This window comes from Microcaecilia unicolor, chromosome 2 (assembly GCF_901765095.1).
Source record: "Microcaecilia unicolor chromosome 2, aMicUni1.1, whole genome shotgun sequence".
Lineage (NCBI taxonomy): Eukaryota > Metazoa > Chordata > Amphibia > Gymnophiona > Siphonopidae > Microcaecilia > Microcaecilia unicolor.
Genome location: NC_044032.1, coordinates 492370878 through 492391576, shown reverse-complemented (window position 1 = coordinate 492391576; position 20699 = coordinate 492370878). Strand labels below are relative to the sequence as shown.

The 20699-nt window shown below is 43.5% G+C and overlaps 1 protein-coding gene across 1 annotated transcript in view; it reads right to left on the bottom strand.

Moving 5' to 3' along the window:
- The window catches only part of HTT (huntingtin), a 990576-nt gene that overhangs the window by 500328 nt on the left and 469549 nt on the right, over positions 1 to 20699 (bottom strand). Inside the window, exon 31 of the mRNA XM_030191138.1 lies at positions 10390 to 10613. Within this exon, the coding sequence (XP_030046998.1) occupies positions 10390 to 10613 (224 nt within the window). The remainder of the gene's footprint in view (positions 1 to 10389; positions 10614 to 20699) is intronic.

Sequence of the window (20699 nt, the reverse complement as noted above, 5' to 3'; positions counted from 1 at the left end):
TATGTTTACTAAGGAGAATTAGCATTTTTTATAAATTTAAGGCGCATTAAACGCTAAAGCGCTTATACATTTCTATGGGTGCGTTGGCGTTTAACGCGCATAAACCATTTATGCACGTTAAAAACACTAACATGCCCATAGCGCCGCTTAGTAAACATAGACGTAAATATCTTCTGTGGACAAAAAAAACTAAGGGAAGCTGTAGGATATCAACTTATGTGCCTATTGGAAAAACTAATTGTCCTGTAAGTTTTGAAAAAATACATTCATTTGGCAATAAATAGAACCATGTAACCCACATCTGTGACTCAGTGAATGGCTTCACTTTAGAGAACTAATGAAGCAACACAGAGAACCAAACATGGATTACTAATTGCACAGTTTTTAAGTGTAAGGTCAATGAAAAAATAACTGATTTATTAAACATAATTAAAAACACAAGATACACCATGTTAAGTCAGACAGTGATTACTTCAGGTCACAAGTATCTTGCAGAAACCAAAAAGTAGATCCATATTTTATATTTCATTTCCAAGGATTAGCAATGGCTTTACAAGAATATTAAGGCTAATAATTTTTATCAACTTCTTTCAGGAACTTGTCCAAACCTCTTTTGAATCCTATTGTGTCAGAACCATTGACAACATCCTCCTTTCTATCTTACTTTTCCAAAACAATGTTCAAAATAGAAAACATACAGTAGACAGTAATCATTCATTTAAGATGGTTACTTCCAACCTATATCACATTAGAAAGCAAAACTATTATTTAATTTTGAAAAATGCAGAGACTTACACAATTAAAATTTCCATATTTCATCCCTTACTACACCTTACTAACAGCATGTCAAATGAACTGAAAAATATTACTTCAATTCTAAAAGAATCTTATACTGTCTTACGAATGTGCTGCTTCCAACACACGAAGTGGGAGACAGAAAACACACCCACAACTGAAGCTACAGGGAATACAAGTAGCTTGCCCCAGTGAAATAAGATTTAAAACTTTGAACCCATCCAATGTTATTCTTAAAACAAACAAACATTAACCATACATTTACATTGCTTCTGGTCTAAAGAGTAGCTTCATTTGCAAACCCTCTCATCACTTTAGCACTATAGAAATGATTTATAGTAGTAGTAGTAGTAGTACAAAGCAATTTCCCTGTGGGTTTACACAGAGGAACCGCACATGATGCCACAGGATAAACTCCTAATGCCTATATTAATGTCCTCCTATCAATTTGTAAACAAACTGGCAGCAGGAAATGAAGAAATTATGCAGAGTTTCATACACATTTGTTCATTTGGATTTATTTACCGACTTTTTCAAGAAATTCATCTATGGTGGTACACAGCAAGAATAAGTCGAACAAAAGCAATAGACTACTATAGCAGTAAAAATGTGCAAATAGTACTACATAGTATGGCACAGTATGTGACTTACAATTTCAACACAATGCATAATAAAACATTTTAATAGACAACATAGGATCTAAACTAACATGGAACACAGATAAGACAGAGTAAGAGGAGTTTAAAAATAAAGTGTCTAATTTAAAGAAAGTTGCAGATGAAGTCTGAAACATTAATGAATATAATCTCAGCAAGGGTAGGAGTGGATAAGCAAGTCCTGCTACTGTATGTGCAGTTGGTGTTAGTCCTTGTGTATGTGTGTGTCAGACTAGCAAATTTCTTGCATCTTCCATTAAAAGCTTGGGAGAAGAGCCAAGCTTTCAACTGCTTCCTGAAGTAGAGACAGTCTTGCATTGAACAAAGCCTTTCAAGGAGTGAATTCCAGAGTGTGGGACTACTCTGGAGAAGGCTCGCTGGTGAGTGTCACATCAGGTGATGTCCTTTGCAGAGAGTATGGTTAGGGATACTCCTTGGGAGGACCTTACTGACCTTGGAGGTGCATACGGCGAGATCCTATTCAAGTACTCTGGTTCATTTCCTTAAAGGACCTTGAAGATCAGACAGAGTTCTAATTTAGCACTGTATTGTACTGGTGACAGGTGAAATATTTCCAGAAATGGTGTGATGTGGTCATATCACTTAGAACCTTTTATCAGCCTTGATGTTGCATTTTGAATCAACTGGAGCAAATGCAACCCTCTGTATTTAGACCAGTGTAGAGTGCATTACAGTAATCTAGTCTTGAAGTTATTATGACAAACCAAATGTGACATGACTTGCTTTCACAATGTTTGGAGAGGGGCAGCTCTTGCAGGTTGCTTAGATTTGGGAGATCAGTATAACTCTTGAGTCTAGCATGGATTAATGAGACAAAGAGGGGCATAATCGAAAGGGACATCCTCGTTTCGATTTGGACGTCCTTGCAGAACGTACCGATCCAGGGGCAGGAAAACCCGTATTTTCGAAACAAGATGGATGTCCATCTTTTGCTTCGATAATACAGTCGGGGACATCCAAATCCTGAAATTTGGTCGTCCCTAGACTTGGTCGTTTCTGATTTTCGGCGATAATGGAAACCAAGGATGTCCATCTCTGAAACGACCAAGTGCAAGCCATTTGGTCGTGGGAGAAGACAGCATTTGTAGTGCACTGGTTCCCCTGACATGCCAGGACACTAACCGGACACCCTAGGGGGCACTGCAGTGGACTTCTTAAAATGCTCCCAGGTACATAGTTCCCTTACTGTGTGTTGAGCTCCCCAACCCCCCTACCCCCAATTGTACACCACTACCATAGCCATTAAGGGTGAAGGGGGCACCTAGAAGTGGGTACAGTGGGTTTCTGGTGGGTTTTGGAGGGCTCGCTGTTTCCTCCACAAACATAACAGGTGAGAGGGGGATGGGGCTGAGGAATTTGGAATGGAAGTCCCAGAATCAAATTGGACAGAATAGTCCACCAATGAAGGGAGCGTACAAGCTCTGGGGACACTTAGATGACATCTTCCAGGTCCACCCTGAGACGTGCTGCCATTGAAGACCTGGGCACTGGCACTGAAGAATCCTCGGAGAGGACCTGAGGCTGTTTCACTGGTGGCACAAGCGCCCTCAATGCCAAAGCAATTGTGTCAGTTCCTCTCAGAGCAAGCTGCAGAACAGTTCAAATGTGGGCATCAGCAAAGGCATTGGAGCCGGAGCAGAGGCAGTGTGAGAAGATGTCGGTGCCAAACTGGTGGCGGGGACCAGGCACTTGACTTGCATTCCGACACCAGGGAGCATTCCTCCCGGTGCCAGTCTCAGGTTATGGAGGATCTGATGTCCTGATGTTCTCTGCACCATGCGTTGATAAAGACCGATGCTTATGCTTCTTGGGTTCCCCAATACATACAGCCTCAATCCACCAGAGCAGATGAGGACGCCGCCAAATCTGTATGTATCCTCTGTGTCGGGTCTGATGTTGACTGGTCTCGGGGCCCACTACCAGTGCCCGAAGTTGAGGCAGGTGGAGACCCACTTGATGCCAGTATACTCCTAGTGGATGCCGAAGTTGGAGCAGCCATGGAGGTCAATGCTGCCAGTGCCAAAGTCGATGTTCCAGCTTTTGTGGAGCCAAAAAGATGCTTCATTTGAGCTAGTTGCACCTGCTGAGTTCTCACCTGCATTTTTAAACAGAGATCACAATCAGAGGGGTCATGATCTGGACCAAGGCACCCGATGCACCAATTCTCTAGATCCACAACAGAAATCACCTCTCTACACTAGGTGAACTTCTTGAAGCCACAGGTGGTCTTCAGAGATATAAAAAAAAAATGATCTCAGCAAAATTAATCTTGAACTTTGAAAAAGGGGCGGCTTTCAAACTGAAGTTGGGGCTGAGGACCAAACCAGGCAGCCACACCCGAAAATAAAGAAAACTTAAAAGAGCCAAAAAACATCTTTATAAAATAGAGGGAACGGGGAAAAAAAAAACAAAAACAGAGAAAAAAATATGAAGAAAAAAATGAAAAAATACCTGCATGGGTAGGCACTGTAAAAAGTGTTAAGCACCAGCGTGAAGAGAGCACACACAAATGCATCCTTTCAGCTCTGCAGAAAAAAAAGAAGACTGGAGGACCCGTGCTCATGTGTTGGGCAGGATGGCACCAGTGCAAGCACGGTAGGACGCTGCTAGAATTTTCTACTGTACTAGCTAGTCAGCATCTGCACCATGCCCCTTTGAATTCTTTGCCTGTTGAATTGTACTGTAAAACTGTGAAATCCTGATTGTTTCAATAGAATTATGTTTTTTCTGTGCTTTGATTTATGAGATTTATATTTCTGTTTTGATTTTTAGCTGTAATTGCTTTGAAATTGAATATCATTTTTACAATATTTTTGTTATATGGAATTGAATTACGATTATTTGATTTGTAAGGTTTTTGTTTTTAAGGGAATTGTGTTGGTTTCAGGGGTTAAATTTTTTATTCATACTGTTTATGTTTCAATCATTTTTATTAAGATAACCTGTTATCAACCAACAGCCTTTTATAGCAAAAATTGCACAACACAGCTTAAACATCCCCCCTGCCTCCCCCCTCTCCCTCCTGTTCCAAGCACAAAATGAGGCAGTCAAACGATACCATTCAATGTCTTTAAACTAGGCAATGATCATAAGTTCAATAAATGTCCCCTAGCTGCAGGAGTAAGGGTCTCCCAAAAGGGGGGCCACCTATGCTGAAATCTTAGGGCCCTTGCGGGGGCAGAGTTATTCACCTCCAGTCTCTCAAGTCGCATTAAAAGCAGCATTTGCCCCCGCCAGTACTGGACTGACAGGGTATTTGCAGCCAGCCATTCTGACAGAATTGTTTTCTTGGAGAATAAACAGCACAAAGGGCTTTTAAAAACAAAGGGAACACAGTTCTTTCATCAAAAGAATCCTTTACTAATAGAATTTGATTGGAAAAAGACTCGACACGGGCCGTGTTTCGGTGCTACCGCACCTGCGTCAGGGGTCTGTATCAAACACATTACAATAAACAATCAAAAAAATGCATAAATATACCGATACAAAAAAATACATAAAAATACACTTAAATAGGAACCGAAATAAATGGAATATATCCATATATATATATATATATATATATAGATGCATACATAGGATAATAAAATATCATGCATATCAAATTAATACTAACTCATTAGTATAAATATATATATATATTTTTTACATAAACATGCAAATGTACTTTAGTCAAAACAAAACATATTGATATATACATATAAAAACGCATATAATTGGAATTCCAATTATATGCGTTTTTATACGTATACTAGGAAAAAAGGCTCGTTTCTGACACAAATGAAACGGCCGCTAGCAAGTTTTTCCTCGGAGTGTGTGTGTTTTACAGAGTGTGTGTGAGAGTGAGTGTGTGATTGAGAGAGAGTGAATGTGTGAGTGTGACAGAGAGAGTGAATGTGTGAGTGTGACAGAGAGAGTGAGACTGGGTGCAAGAGTGTGTGTGAGAATGAGAGTGTGTGCCAGGGGCCCCCCCTCCCTCCCAGTTCCAGGGTTCCCCCTCCCTCCCAGTTGCAGGTCGACCCTCTCCCCCTCCCATTTCCTGGGTCCGCCCGCCCCCCCCTCCAAGTTCAAGGGTCCACCCCCTCCCTCCCTCCCAGTTCCAGGGTCGTTGCCCCCCCCCCTCCCTCCCAGTTCCAGGGTCGTTGCCCCCCTCTCCCCCCCCCCCCCCCCCCGCCTCCAGCCACCCTGCGATGTTTAACTGCAAAATTAGGGAGCTGTGTAGTGTAATAAAACGCACCTGCAACGTTGTGAAGCTGACTCCGTGGCTTCACTGAAGTGAAGGGTTCGAAAGTTTCATCAGATTCGTCAGTCTGTTGCCATCTCTTTCGGCCCTGCCCATGCGCCTCTGATAGGTCCGCCGCCCTCGACATCATCACGTTTTGACGCGAGGGCAGGGCCGAGAGAGATGGTGACAGACTGATGAATCTGACAAACATTACGAACCCTTCACTTCAGTGAAGCCACGGAGTCAGCTTCAGAACGTTGGAGGTGCTTTTTATTATAGTAGAGATATCAATACTTTTTGTTTTGACTAAAGTACATTTGCATGTTTATATATGTAAAAAAAATATATATATATATTTTTTTATACTAATGAGTTAGTATCAATTTGATATGCATGATATTTTATTATCCTATGTATGTATCTCTCTCTCTCTTTATATATATATATATATATATATATATATATATATATATATATATATATATATATATATATATATGTATGGATGTATTCCATTTGTTTTGGTTCCTATTTAAGTGTATTTTTATGTATCGGTATATTTATGCATTTTTAAATTGTTTATTGTAATGTGTTTAATGGAGACCCCTGACGCAGGTGTGGTAGCACCGAAACATAGCCTGTGTCGGGTCTTCCTCCAATCAAATTCTACTATTAAAGGATTCTTTTGATTAAAGAACTGTGTTCCCTTTGTTTTTAAAGGCCCTTTGTGCTGTTTTTTCTGCTTGGACCTTTTTTGTACTTCGTTCCCTCTCTCTGTTACATTACAGAATTGTTTTCTTGGCAATAATTATGGCCCGCACAACAAAATCTCTATATCCCTTTGGTATGGGCGGTTCGAGCCTAGGTTGTCCAAATAGTAACATTGGGTCATAATGCCATCCGACCGACCACATGCTTGAAACCTGTTTCACTATTTTTTTCCAAAACGTTGTTACGCTTGGGCAGTTCCAAAACATGTCCTAGTGTTGCACCTTCTGCTCCACACTTCATACACGCGCCGTCAGGTGACAGACTCATATGAAAGGCCCATTGTGGAGGGATATATGTGCGCAAAGCAAATTTAGATTGCCATTCCCAATGGGCTGCCACCATATTGCTCTTTTTCAAGCCTATGACATGCGTTTTAAACATTTTTGCGGATATTGCAGTGTCTAGGTCTTCACTCCATGCCTTAGCCAGTCTAGAAAAGTCCAGCTCTGTTGCTGTGTCTTTAATATGTGCATGATGAAATGACAATGGTAATTTCTGTAGTGCGCCCAGCGAGAACGCAGTAACTAGTTCCTCTTGCACATCCTCAGTTAAGGACTCCCATGGTAGGCTGGCAATATAATGTTTTAATTGTTGGTAATGGAAAATATCTGTTGGCATTAAATAGGATTGTTTTTGCAGCTCCACAAACGTTTTAATCCGTCCCTCCTCCGTTAAGGCCTGCACCAGGTAAACCAGGCCTCTTCGACGCCATCTATGAAAAGTGCCATATATTTGTACAGGAGGAAAGTCTATTAGATTGTAAGCTCTTTGAGTAGGGACTGTCTTTCTTCTATGTTTGTGCAGCACTGCGTACGCCTTGTAGTGCTATAAAAATGCTAAATAGTAGTAGTAGTAAGTTGCCACAAATGGGTAAATATGGTGTTACTTTAGCTGAAAAGTGGTGTTGCCAGCATATCCAGTGCCACACTGCTCTAGCAGTTGGGAGGATGTGAGTGACCTTCAGCGTTGGCGGTACTTTTCCTCCTGCCGCATGTAGTAAATAACTGAAATGCATATCTCAGGACAAATTGGTCTCGATCACGGCGGGTGTAAAGTCATGTGTGCAGCGAAACCAATCGTTGATATGTCTCATACCACTTGCAATTGTCAGGTGTCGTATATTCAGGAGTCCTAATCCTCCGTGTTCCAGCGGAGTCTGTAGGGTAAAAAGTGGTAATCTCGCTCTCTTCCCCCACCAGAGAAATCTTTACAGCATACGATTTAATTTTTTTTCATCCTTACTTGAAAGATACAATGGTAAAATTTGGAAGGTGTACAAGCATCGGGGGACAATCATCATATCGTATAAAAGTTATCTGCCCCAAAAGAGAGAGCGGGTATGCTTGCCACATCTGTAACCTCATACAACTTTCAGTAAGCATTTTAGAAATATTTACTGAATATAGATCTTTTGGAATATTTACCCCTAAATACTTAATAATGTCTCCCGCCCACATTATAGTAAGGGCACCTCTCCAACGAGAGCTGTCTCTCTGTAGTACTGATAGGGCCAGGGATTTTTGGAGGTTCAACATAAAGCTTGACAGATGACTATAATCCTCAACTACCCGCAGTAATATAGATATTGACTTGTCTGGATTTCTCGTTATTATCAGTAGGTCATCAGCAAATGCCAAATTTTCAACATCTCCCCGCCCACCTCCACCCCTAACACCCCCTCCTCATTCCTCAGGGCCCGCAACAAGAGCTCCACCGAGAGCACAAACAATAATGGAGACAGTGGACACCCCTGCCGAGTGCCTCGACGAACCGGAAAGGTAGTGCTCCGCACCCCATTAACCAACAGTGAGACCTCAGGTCCTGTGTAAAGAGCTTGTATTGCAATGTAATACCAACCGCGGAATCCCATAAATCATAGTACTCCAAAAAGGTATTCCCAATCCACTTTATCAAAAATCTTTTCCGCATCCAGACTCAATACTAGGCCCGACGAATTGTTTTGCTGACACTGCGCCATAGCTAGCAGCAGGCATCGCACATTGCCACCAGCCTGTCGGTGGCGGACAAAACCCACTTACTCCCCGCCAATCCAACGGGGAAGCAATCTAGCTAAGCAGTCCGCTAACACCCTCGCCAGGATCTTAATATCCACATTTAGTAGTGAGATAGGCCTGTAGGCGTCCGCCTGATCACCCGGTCTCCCTGGCTTTGGTATCAATGAAATCAGGGCTGTATTGGAATACAGTGGGAATTCACCTGCATCTATCACTTGCTCATAGTACGCCCGTAGTGGCCCCAAAAATGAGGGGGGCAATAACTTATAGAACTCTCCCGTGTACCCATCTGGCCCAGGCGCTGAATTAAGGGCTAAATTTTTTATGACCTCCTGAAGTTCTTTTCCAGTAATGGAGCTATTTAGTTCCTCTATTTCCTGGGAATTAAGACGCGGCAGACTCACTCGTGTCAAGTAGCTATTCGGGGGGGGGGGGGGTGATGGATTTACATGTCCCTCATACAATTTGGCAAAATATCAGGTGAAGATCTGTGCTATCTCCTCACTCTTATTCCGCACCGAACCTGTGTGGTCTTTTATGGCAATTATCATTCTATTGGCTCCCCAGGATTTAACGAGGCGCGCTAATAGTGATCCCACTCTGTCTCCAAACCTCTGGAGTTTGTATTTTTGGTAAAGGAGGGACTGAGGGGCATGCTCATGCAAGAGAGAATTTAAAGCTACCTGCACCACCTGCAGCTGTTCCCATGTGTTGGCATTTGGCGTCCTTATATATGTTTTCTTTGCTTCTTTTAGTTTCAATTCTAAGCGTAGAATTGCTTTAGCCTGCTTCCTGTTACGGGCCTGTACATAAGCTATTATATCACCTCTCAAAACAGCCTTAGCTGTCATCCAAAAGAGGGTCGGGTTCTCTCTGTGTTGCCCATTAAAGCGCATGAACTCGCTCCATTTTAGAAGAAGGTATTGAGCAAACTCTTTGTTGTGATTAAGGTATGCTGGAAACCGACTTATTTTCTACTGCGTGGCGCTAACCAGTGGTAATCAGCAGTGTATGTGAGCTGACAATTACCGTCTAGTTAACACGTGAGACCTTACTGCTAAGTCAATGGGTGGCGGTAAGGTCTCAGGCCCAAAATGGACACGTTCCAATTTTTATTTTGCCACATGTCCATTTTCGGCCCAAAAAGAAAAAGGCCTTTTCTGCACACGCGCTGAAAAATGGGCCTGCGCAAGTCCAATACACGCACCTACAACAGCACAGGCCATTTTTCGGTGCACCTTAGTAAAATGACCCCTATAAGAGATAGGGCTTTTATAAAATAGGCATAACTGGCATTTTTATGGACATTTCACATAGGCAACTTGTTACAAAAATATCCTAACTATGTAAATATATTTGAAATATTTTTTCATCCCTTGTACTTTAATTACAACTTTCATATACGACCCCCTGCGTTCTGTGACTGACTTTGCAACTCTTATCATGAACTGCAATCACAAAGGCCTCAATTCTTCCCAAATTGAACTCCTATTATACTTTGTACTATTTTTATTATGTCTTCTTAAGTCATTCGGCACATAAAGCTTGACAGGCCACATCTTTCACACTTGTTGGTCTTGTGTTACATCAACTGCTTCTGACCAACTGATATCTAGCTCAGAAAGGCCCCTTTCAACTGTTTGATGCCATTCTTGTCTTGGCCTTCATGGGCCTCTTTCCCTTCTAGTTTCCAGAAGGAAAAAATTGCATAGAAATACATTCAAAAACAGCTTCTCAGTTTTATTTACCTATGCACAAACTTAGAAATAAACATTTTCTCAATACTTACGCAAAGTTCAAGAAATGTGCCACTAGGAGCCAATGCAGTTACCAATTAAAGCCACGCAAGCTATTCTTAGGACATTCAATATTCATAGACAAAATAAACATAGATTGCTAATGTTACCCGGAAGTGTCCTGTTCCTGCTCTGCCTGCACCATGTTCCTTAAACTGGCATCAGCTAGAGCTTGTGTAAAGTGCGTGTAGGGTGCCATGAAGCAGTAATGGTAAAGACCAGGCCTCAGGTTAGAAGAGCCTAAACGCTGGGCTTTGCCTTGAGATTTACTGGGATTTGAAGATGATCCATCAAATTGTGATGACAAGTTTGTCCCAAAGAGTGTCTTCAGCAACTAAAGAGAAAAAAATATATAAAACTTAGTACAAGGAATAGCTATATTAATATAACAAAATCAGATGGATGTCTAAAGCAATAGAGTTTCTTGTTAATCACCATATAAAAAGACAGATATTATAACTAAATATTAATAAAAATGTAATTTAAAAGAATCTTCATGTGAGGACTGACATAGTAACTTCAAATTAATATTTTTAAGTATCTCTGTGGCAAATGGGATAAGCCAAAAATCTGTTTTGGGGCCAAATAAAGTTGGTGATATCGGTGGTAGCGCAGTCTCTAGGTGGAATCTTAGCCAAACAAAAGCAACATAATAGAGGAGTGAGAGTCCAATGTCAAAAATAATAAACCTATAACATATCACTTAAAATATTAATATTCAAAGTGAAAGCAGGCAGATACAAGTCAACGGAGGAAAATGCCTCAGAAATATATTGGAGAACCCTCTTTTGCTTTCCAAGTTCAGTTATTGGCAAAAAAACCTCTGTAACTGGTCTATATCATCATGGGCACTACACCAAATTTACCCAACAAAATTTTTCAGACTGTCCAAAACAAGTTTTAAGGTTCTTCTGAACCTATCTGCACACAGTAGCAGCAACGTATAGCAAGATTTATTGTGGGTCAAATCTTTGTCACATCAGACTGTAGGGGTCACATCTGCCGAGAAGGGCTTTGTTTCGTGGACTCTCTTGCTGCTTCAGGACACAGCATGGATTGATTTGAAGTGCTGCTATTCACTTTTCATATCCTACTCAACCCAGGTTGAACAGCAGCACTTCAAATCAGTCCATGTTGTGCTCTGAAGCAGAGGGAGTGTCCGCAAAACAATGCCCCTATCGGCAGATGGGACCAGATAGTCTGATGTGACTAAGATTTGACTCACAAGAAATCCTGCTATAAGTTGCTTCTACTGTGTGCAAATAAGTTTTAAAGTTCTTTTAAAGCTATTGGACATTTTGAAAAATTTTGTTAGGTAATTTTGATATAGTGCAAATGATATTATAGACCAGACATGGAAGTTTTTTGCCAATGACTGAAATAGGAAAACACAAGAAAGTGTTCCAATATATTTATGAGACTTTTTCCTCCGTTGAATTGGATATGCCTGCTTTAACTTTGAATAGTAATATTAATTTTTAGTGGGGTAATATGGGTTTATTATTTTTGGAATCTTAGCCAACCAATAATGGCAACACATAGAGATCAAATTTATAGTCCAAATTAGATGGCTTTCAGAGTGAGCAGAAATTTTTGGCCACTACTCACAGGTTGTTGATGCACCAATGTGATTCAAATCAACTTATGCACATCTGGTTCCCAGCCCAAGAGAATGACTATATAAAATAATTTGACCAACTTTTTCTCCATGCCCCTCATCTAAATCCTTCACTTTAATCCAATAGCTTCCTTTTGTGTTTCTTATCCTACCCATAATTCTTCCCCATCTTCTGAAAGAGGTTGAATGAGTTCTATGTAAAGGATCTGCCTCTCCCCTTCTATTTATGGCAAGTTGGGCAGAGCACACTCATTGCTTCCATTTGTATTTTTTTGGTATGCAACATCATAACAAAAGTAGTTCAAATGACTAGATTTTCAGATACCTACATCTCCTATGATGTTCATGAGCCAGACAGTTTAATGACCCTATGATGTCAATCTGTTATATTTACATGACCCAACCAAATACATACATTGTTGTGGCTCAAGTCATAGCAAAAATATGATTGTAGGAACATAAGTGAGTATACGTGAAAACAATACTGAGTCTCACTGAAAAGAAGGAAAAGCCTCAAGGAGCTCCTGACCATAAAGGTCTAGTGGGCTGCTGGCGATCAATATGACCTAACAAGTGGTCAAATATGATCTGTCCTCATCATAGGCTTAAAATCTTCTTATTTAAGACAGTCATGCTAAGTCCAAAAACGCTATGTTAAGAGCTTCCAGCACAAATCATTTAAGTATTAAATTCAAGATTCAGGCTTGTACTTAACTTACACACAATCCTTTACATATGTAGTCATCTCTGCTTAAAACCACAATCAGCGCTGCTCTGGTCTCTCAGTGCGCTGAATCAATCTTACTGTGGACACCACAGACCAACGTGGTCAGTGTTTTGTCCCAATTCCAATGGGCTATGCTGCATCAGGGTCCAGTCTAACAGGGGTTCAGTGACAGCATTCCTCCTACAGACCGCTGGTCGTCAAGAATGTGGTTTTAAGCAGACTACATATGTAAAGGACTGTGTATAAGTTAAGTACAAGCCTGAATCTTGAATTTAATACTTGAATGATTTGTGCTGGAAGCTCTTAACACAGCATTTTTGCACTTAGCATGACTGTCTTAAATAAGGTTTTTGAGCCTATGATTAGGATAGATCATATTTGACCAATTGTCAGGTTATATTGATCGCCAGTAGCCCACTAAACATTTATGGTCAGGAGCTCCTTGAGGCTTTTCCTTCTTTTCAATGAGACTCAATATTGTTTTCACGTATATTCACCTTTGAATTCAGTGGGTCATTAGTTGTGTTACCTGATTTTAGATTTGTGATTCTACTTCCACTTTTTTTGAGATATTTGTAGGAACATAAGAACAGCCATTCTGGGTCAGGTCAAAGGTCTATCTAGACCAGTATTCTGTTTCCAACAGTGGCCAATCCAGATCACAAGTACCTGGAAGAAACATTCCATGCTACCAATCCCAGGGCAAGCAGTGGCTTCCCCATGCCCATCTTAATAACAGACTATGGACTTTTTCTCCAGGAACTTGTCTAAACTTTTTTTTAAACCCAAATATGATAACCACTGTTACCATATTCTCTGACAAGTTCCAGAGTTTCACTATTCTTTGAATGAAAAATATTTCCTCCTATTTGTTTTAGAAGTATTTCCACGAAATGTCATTGAGTGTCCCCTGGTCTTTGTACTTCTTGAAAGAGTGAAAAAACGATTCAGTTTTACCTGTTCTATATCACTCAGGATTTTGTAGACCTCAGTTATATCCCCCTTCAGCCATTTCTTTTCCAAGCTGAAGAGTCCTAACCTCTTTACCATTTCCTCATAAGGGAGGAGTTCCATTCACTTTATCATTTTGGTCATTCGTCTTTTAACCTTTTCTAATTCTGCTATATCTTTTTTGAGATGAAACCAAAATTGAATGTAATACACAAAGTGAGGTGGCACCATGGAGTGATATATAGGCATTATTTCTTCTTTTTTAAAAATTTTATTAGATTATATCTCAAAAACCTCCAGATAACAAATCTAGTTCTATGTGGCTTACAAAAGTTATAATAACATCAAATACATACCATTAGAGTAAAATAAAATTATATGACACTGAAATATGACTATGTAACAGTCCTAAAAAGAGAACATGAAGCAACTTTGTCAACGCATCTCCAGTGATAGATGCAGGGCCACCGAGAGGGGGGGAAAGGGGGGACAAAATTCCCCGGGCCCGGCGCCTCATGTCCCTTGCATCCAGCGATTTCCTCACCCCCTGCCCTCCCATCCATTGTCCAGCGATTCTCCCTGCCCTCCCTCAGCTCCCCGACAGCCCTCATCGCTTGCCATTCCTTCCGGGCCCCCCCCCCTGCCATTCCTTCCTACCCCGCGCGCGTTTAACCGTTTTAAGTTTTTTCCTCCGTCGCCAGCAGTACTGCCATTCATTCTCACAGGCAGCTCCGCTCCCCTCTGTCGCGTCCAACTGGCCCTATGTAAACAGGAAGTGCACAGAGAGGGCCAGACAGACGTGGCAGAGGGGAGCGGAGCTGCCTGTGAGAATGAATGGCAGCGCTGCAGGCGACGGAGGAAGAAACGTAAAACGGTTAAACGCGCAGGGGGAGGGTAGGAAGGAATGGCGAGTGAGGAGGGCTGTCGTGGGAGCTGAGGGAGGACAGGGAGAATCGCTGGACAATGGATGGGAGGGCAGGGGGTGAGAAAATCGCTGGACATGAAGAGGAGGGGAGGGGAGAGATCACTGGACATGAGGGGAGGGCGGGGTGAGAGAAGAGATCACTGGACAGGAGGGGAGGGCAGGGGGAGAAAGAAGCAATCGCTGGACAGGAGGGCAGGGGTAGAGAACTAAGAGATCGCTGGACAGGAGGGCAGGGCAGGGGGAGAGAACTAAGAGATTGCTGGACAGGAGAGGAGGGCAGGGGGGAGAGAAGAGATCGCTGGACAGGAGAGGGCAAGGGGAGAGAGAAGAGATCGCTGGACGGGAGGGCAGGGGGGAGAGAACTAAGATTGCTGGACAGCAGAGGAGGGCAGGGGGGAGAGAAGAGATTGCTGGACAGGAGAGGAGGGCAGGGGGGAGAGAAGAGATCGCTGGACAGGAGAGGAGGGCAGGGGAGAGAGAGAAGAGATCACTGGACAGGAGAGGAGGGCAGGGGGGAGAGAAGAGATCGCTGGACAGGAGGGGAGGGCAGGGGAGAGAGAAGAGATCGCTGGATAGGAGAGGAGGGGAGGGCAGGGGAGAGAGAAGAGATCACTGGACAGGAGGGGAGGGCAGAGCAGGGGGGAGAGAAGAGATCACTGGACAGGAGAGAAGGGCAGGGGAGAGAGAGAAGAGATCACTGGACAGGAGAGAAGGGCAGGGGAGAGAGAGAAGAGATCACTGGACAGGAGAGGAGGGCGGGGGGGAGAGAAGAGATCGCTGGACAGGAGGGGAGGGCAGGGGAGAGAGAAGAGATCGCTGGATAGGAGAGGAGGGGAGGGCAGGGGAGAGAGAAGAGATCACTGGACAGGAGGGGAGGGCAGAGCAGGGGGGAGAGAAGAGATCACTGGACAGGAGAGAAGGGCAGGGGAGAGAGAGAAGAGATCACTGGACAGGAGAGAAGGGCAGGGGAGAGAGAGAAGAGATCACTGGACAGGAGAGAAGGGCAGGGGAGAGAGAGAAGAGATCGCTGGACAGGAGAGGAGGGCAGGGGGGACAGAAGAGATCGCTGGACAGGAGGGGAGGACAGGGGAGAGAGAAGATATCGCTGGATAGGAGAGGAGGGGAGGGCAGGGGGGAGAGAAGAGATCGCTGGACAGGAGGGGAGGGCAGAGCAGGGGGGAGAGAAGAGATCGCTGGACAGGAGAGAAGGGCAGGGGAGAGAGAGAAGAGATCACTGGACAGGAGAGAAGGGCAGGGGAGAGAGAGAAGAGATCACTGGACAGGAGAGAAGGGCAGGGGAGAGAGAGAAGAGATCGCTGGACAGGAGAGGAGGGCAGGGGGGACAGAAGAGATCGCTGGACAGGAGGGGAGGACAGGGGAGAGAGAAGATATCGCTGGATAGGAGAGGAGGGGAGGGCAGGGGGGAGAGAAGAGATCGCTGGACAGGAGGGGAGGGCAGAGCAGGGGGGAGAGAAGAGATCGCTGGACTGGAGGGGAGAGCAGGGAAGAGATGGATGAACGGATGGATGAATGAGGGGGCAGGGGAGAGAGGAAATTTACTGGATATGGGTGGTTGAAAGAGAGGCCAGGGGAGAATGGCGAGTTGCTGGACATGGATGGATGGAGGGGAGGGAAGTCAGGAAGGAAATGCACATGGATGGAGAGGAGGGAAGACAGGAGAAATGCTGGATATGGATGGATGGAGTGGAGGGCAGGGAAGAGAGGAGAAATGTTGGACAAGGATGAAGGAAAGAAAAGACAAAGGAAGGAGATGCACGCAGCTGAAGGGGAAGGGAGAGAGGAGAAATGCTGGACATGGATGGAGGGGAGGGAAGACAAGAAGTACATGCACATGGATGGAGGGGACGGGAGTGAGGAGAAATGCTGGATATGGATGGAGGGAAAATTGCTGAATTTAAGGGCTGGATCGGAACACTTTCAGGACAGATGCTGAAACTGGAGGAAGGATAGGGAGAAGGCTACAGATGGTAGACAGGACACATAAGGACACAGGAGGATGGTGGACATGGTGAGAAAAAAAAATATCAAATGGAAAGAAGACTGCATAAAACAGAAGACTCTGGGACCAAAGCGAATAGAAAAACTAAATGATCAGGCAACAAAGGTAGAAAAAAGTATTTTATTCAGAATTTATTAATTGGAATGTGTCAGCTTTTGGAAATGTGTATCTGTGATATTTTTCATGTAAGTTTCAATTTTTCTAGTATTGCTGCATGCTGAGTCTGACTTTTTGAGGTAACTTTCCAGTTCAGTATTTTGCCTTCATATTTTTTTAATTTCTAGTTCCTTGTGTCATATCTGTTGTCATGTGTTTTTCATGTGTAATCAAGGTGCAGTATTCTGCTAGTGTGTAGTATTTGCAGCCCTTTTTGTTTTGTTTTTCATTAGGTAGTGTACTGGTGTTTTACAGCCCGGTGTAATTACAGTGCTGCCTTTCTACGCATAAGGTTGTAGCTCGTCCTGTCCCTGGAATTAGTGCTGTTATGGTTTGGTAAGGTTATGAGTGTGTTTTCGCACAAGTTTGTGTATAGTGTTTTGCAGTGGAGAGATTGTGTTTTGGCCTTACTGAGGTGGCACCAAAACATCAGAAAAGGTGTAGAGCCTAAATCATGACACACTACCTCATGAAGGATCTACATATAGTGCAGGGGCCCGGCCCGGTGGCAGACGGAGGGGAGAGGGGGGGGAGCGGCGGCGATCTGGGGGGGGGGGGGGCCCAGGGGCGGCCTTGTCTCGGGCCCGGACCAGTCTCTCGGCGGCCCTGGGTATGAAATAGATTTCGTGCTTACTTAGGGATAATCAAAAACCTGCACCTGCCATCAGCTGTCAATTTGGTGGGATACAACAAACCCACATGCAGACATCTATTTTGTATCACCAACTTGTATTGAAGTAACTCTTTATGCTTCCGTACTGTTTCTAGACTTAAACTCGGGAAACCTCGGACCTCCACCTCATTATATGAGCAGACTTTGATTTGTCTCGCTCTTCTAACCACCAATTCTGTCTCTTAGAAACACAGAAGCTTTACCACAAAGGCCCAAGAGGTAAGATAGAGAACTGAGACCTCAGCTGGAGACTATGGGCCCATTCAATTTCAAACTGTGGTGATGCAGTAGACTCAGGGAAACAGGTACGAAGCAGATTTTGAACATAGATCACTGGATTTCTACCTTCTCTGCCTCCAGGACTCCAAAAATCCATAGGTTAGAGCGCTTGTTCCCATTTTCCGAGTCTTATATTTTATCCAACAGATAGTCCACTTGCTTCTGTAGCATATGAATTGATCAAGCAAATCCAAACGGATGGTAAGAGCATCAAAACTATCCTTTAGTCTCGCCACCACCAAAACCACAATTTGTCTTGGCCCCTCTAATTTCCTGGAGATCCAGGTCCACATCGGCACCAGTGTCTTGGAATGTCCGTCTCTCTGAGAAAAGGTAGAATGGGCCAACGATAGTGACTTTGCTGGGCCCCTGCCCATAGTACCCGCTCTGGTCACATAAATATCCTTTATAATGACAGGAATCTTGGGGTGGCGCAAGTGAGGATCTCTGGGGGCCCATAAAAAAATGACGAAAGGTGGACAAGCGGCGTAATCACTGTACTCCTGGTTATGTGGCGAGCAGGAGTCAGGCCGCCCGTCAGTGAGGTGTTCTTCCACTCACCGGCCTACCACAGTTGGACCTGCGCTGCCCCTCCGGCAACCATGAATGCTCAGGGTGGCTGACCCACTTGTTCCAGGCTCCCAAGGTCCCTTTGAGATGGTAACTGGAGTGTCACAGCCAAGGTTGGCTCAGTCAGGGGCATTTCCCTCAGGGCTTGATGCTGTGGGCCCTTCACAGTCCTGTGGAGGGAATCCATAGACAAGCGCCCCTCTGGCAGTCTGCGGATCCTGCTATGGCGTAGCTCTCTAACAGCCTCTAGCTGCCCCGGCCTCTCCTGAGCTGCCCAAGTAGTGCTGTCACTTCTCGCCACATCATGTCAGCCGCAGCACTCCAAACAGAGTTCCCACTGAGCAGAGCTGTCAACATGGCGGCCTCTCCAAAGCAGTTCGGGCTGTGCCACACACTTCCGCCTGCCTCAGTGCTTCAAGCAGGACTCTTGTAACTCCGGACTTGGCTCATCCAACTAATCAAGGGCCACATTCATTCCCTGTGCAGTGACCAGAACCTTGGAGCTGCCACTCTAGCCCTGCATCTCCAAAGATCATCTTGGGGTACTGCAGAGGGCTACCCACTCAGCCTAAGGGGTTGTCAGGGGTGAAGGAATGGAGGAGGCTTTGCGGAGTTGTTTTAGTGAGTAGCCATCCTGGCTGTGAGCTCTGCTGGAAGTTGGCAAAATGGTCATTTTAATAGATTCTAAGCACCCCCACCGTGTGAGGTCCAGTGGAGCCCATTGAGTTCTTAATTTGTCTGTTCTGGCCCTAAGAGCAGATAGATTCAATTCCATCAGATGGTCTCTATCCTTATAAACCAATATACCCAAATATTTAAGAGACAGCGGGGCACATCTGAGGGTACATTGGCCCAAATCGGACTGAAAGGTGCAATCATTGCGCGGCATGGCCTCAGATTTTTCCCAAATTATTCTGTACCCAGCAAATTTTGAAAAGTGCCATAGCAATTTCAATAGTGTTTTAATAGATGATATAGGGTCAATTAAGAATACAACAAGTAGTCACCATATGGCAACACTTTATATTGTCGGGATGTTAAGGAAAAACCATGGATCAAAGAAAAGTGTTGGATAGTAATCAACAGTGGCTCTAAGGCAAAAGATTAAAAAGAAGAGGTGAGAGAGCACAGCCTTGGCATGTACCCCTAGACAACAGTATGCCAGCAGATAAACAGTCATTAATTTGAAGTCGAGATTTAGGCATAGTATATAATACTTTTATCCATTGTACAAATTAATCTGAACAGCGAAACCATCAAAGGACGCCGGAAAGGTATGGCCGCTCAACCATATCAAATGCCTTCTTGGTGTCCAAATTAATAGCTACAGATGACACACCATTTCGTTTGGCTAAATCAAACAAAGCAAGAAAAGTACATGCATTATCACCAGTGTAGAGGCCCCTCATAAAGCCCACCTGATTATGATGAATAAGCGAGCCCAGAACCTTTTTGAAAGGTATGGCCAAGACATTGGCCAGGATCTTGCAGTCCAGGTTGAGCAAAGAGATAGGCCTGTAGTTTGCTACCTTGAAAAGATCCCTCTAGGCTTGGATACTATGGCCACTAAAGTCTTCAGCAAATCTTCCTTGCAAATGTAGATTTTTCCATAAGTAATGATATAAATCCTGACTGACAGGAGCAAAGGAGTTGCAAAACATTTTGTAGAACTCCACCAGGTTTCTGTCTGGAGCAAGAGCCTTATCTGTGGCCATAACTACCTTTCACCTATCAACTTAGGTATACTATAATGTCACTTAATTCAACCACATCTCCACTAGATCCTTCTTCATCAAACTTGATTAAAGATTTTTAGATACATTCCTTTCATTTATTCATGTTATGGTTCACCGTAGCCTTCAATCAGGAGAAGACCCAAGACCCTGGAAATCTGCAATAGTATACCCCAAAATTAAACACACTTCCTAGTCTTCCTCTGATCCCAATACTTTTCGACCAATCGCAAACCTTCATTTTCTAGCTAACGTGATAGAAGATATATATGCTGATGATATCCAACTACTTTCTCTAATAGATGATTTCAGTCCAACAGTTTTCTCAAATATCAGTGATAATCTACTTAAAGGAACAAACTGGCTCTAAGATCTCCGCCGTCCTGAATCCTGACAAATCTAAAGTTCTGATATTCACCAACTGCATTGGTCAAAATCCCATTTTGCCTATTTACCTTTGTAACACACTTATTCCAAAGTACCGGATCACTTGTATTTTAGGAGTATTCATTGATGATAAACTACCAGACACAAATACGAAGTAAAGCATGCTTTCTTCAGAATAAGACTTATTTGCTCCATTCAATCTCTCCTACATTCCTCAGCTCTCACTACTTTGATCCACTCACTCATCATATCCCAACTTGACTACTACAATTCCCTCTATAAAGGTCTTTGACTTAAAGACATACAATGTTTACAACTTGAACAGAATACTGCCATTTGGTTAGTCTTTAATGCCAAAATATCTGACCATATTAGACCACT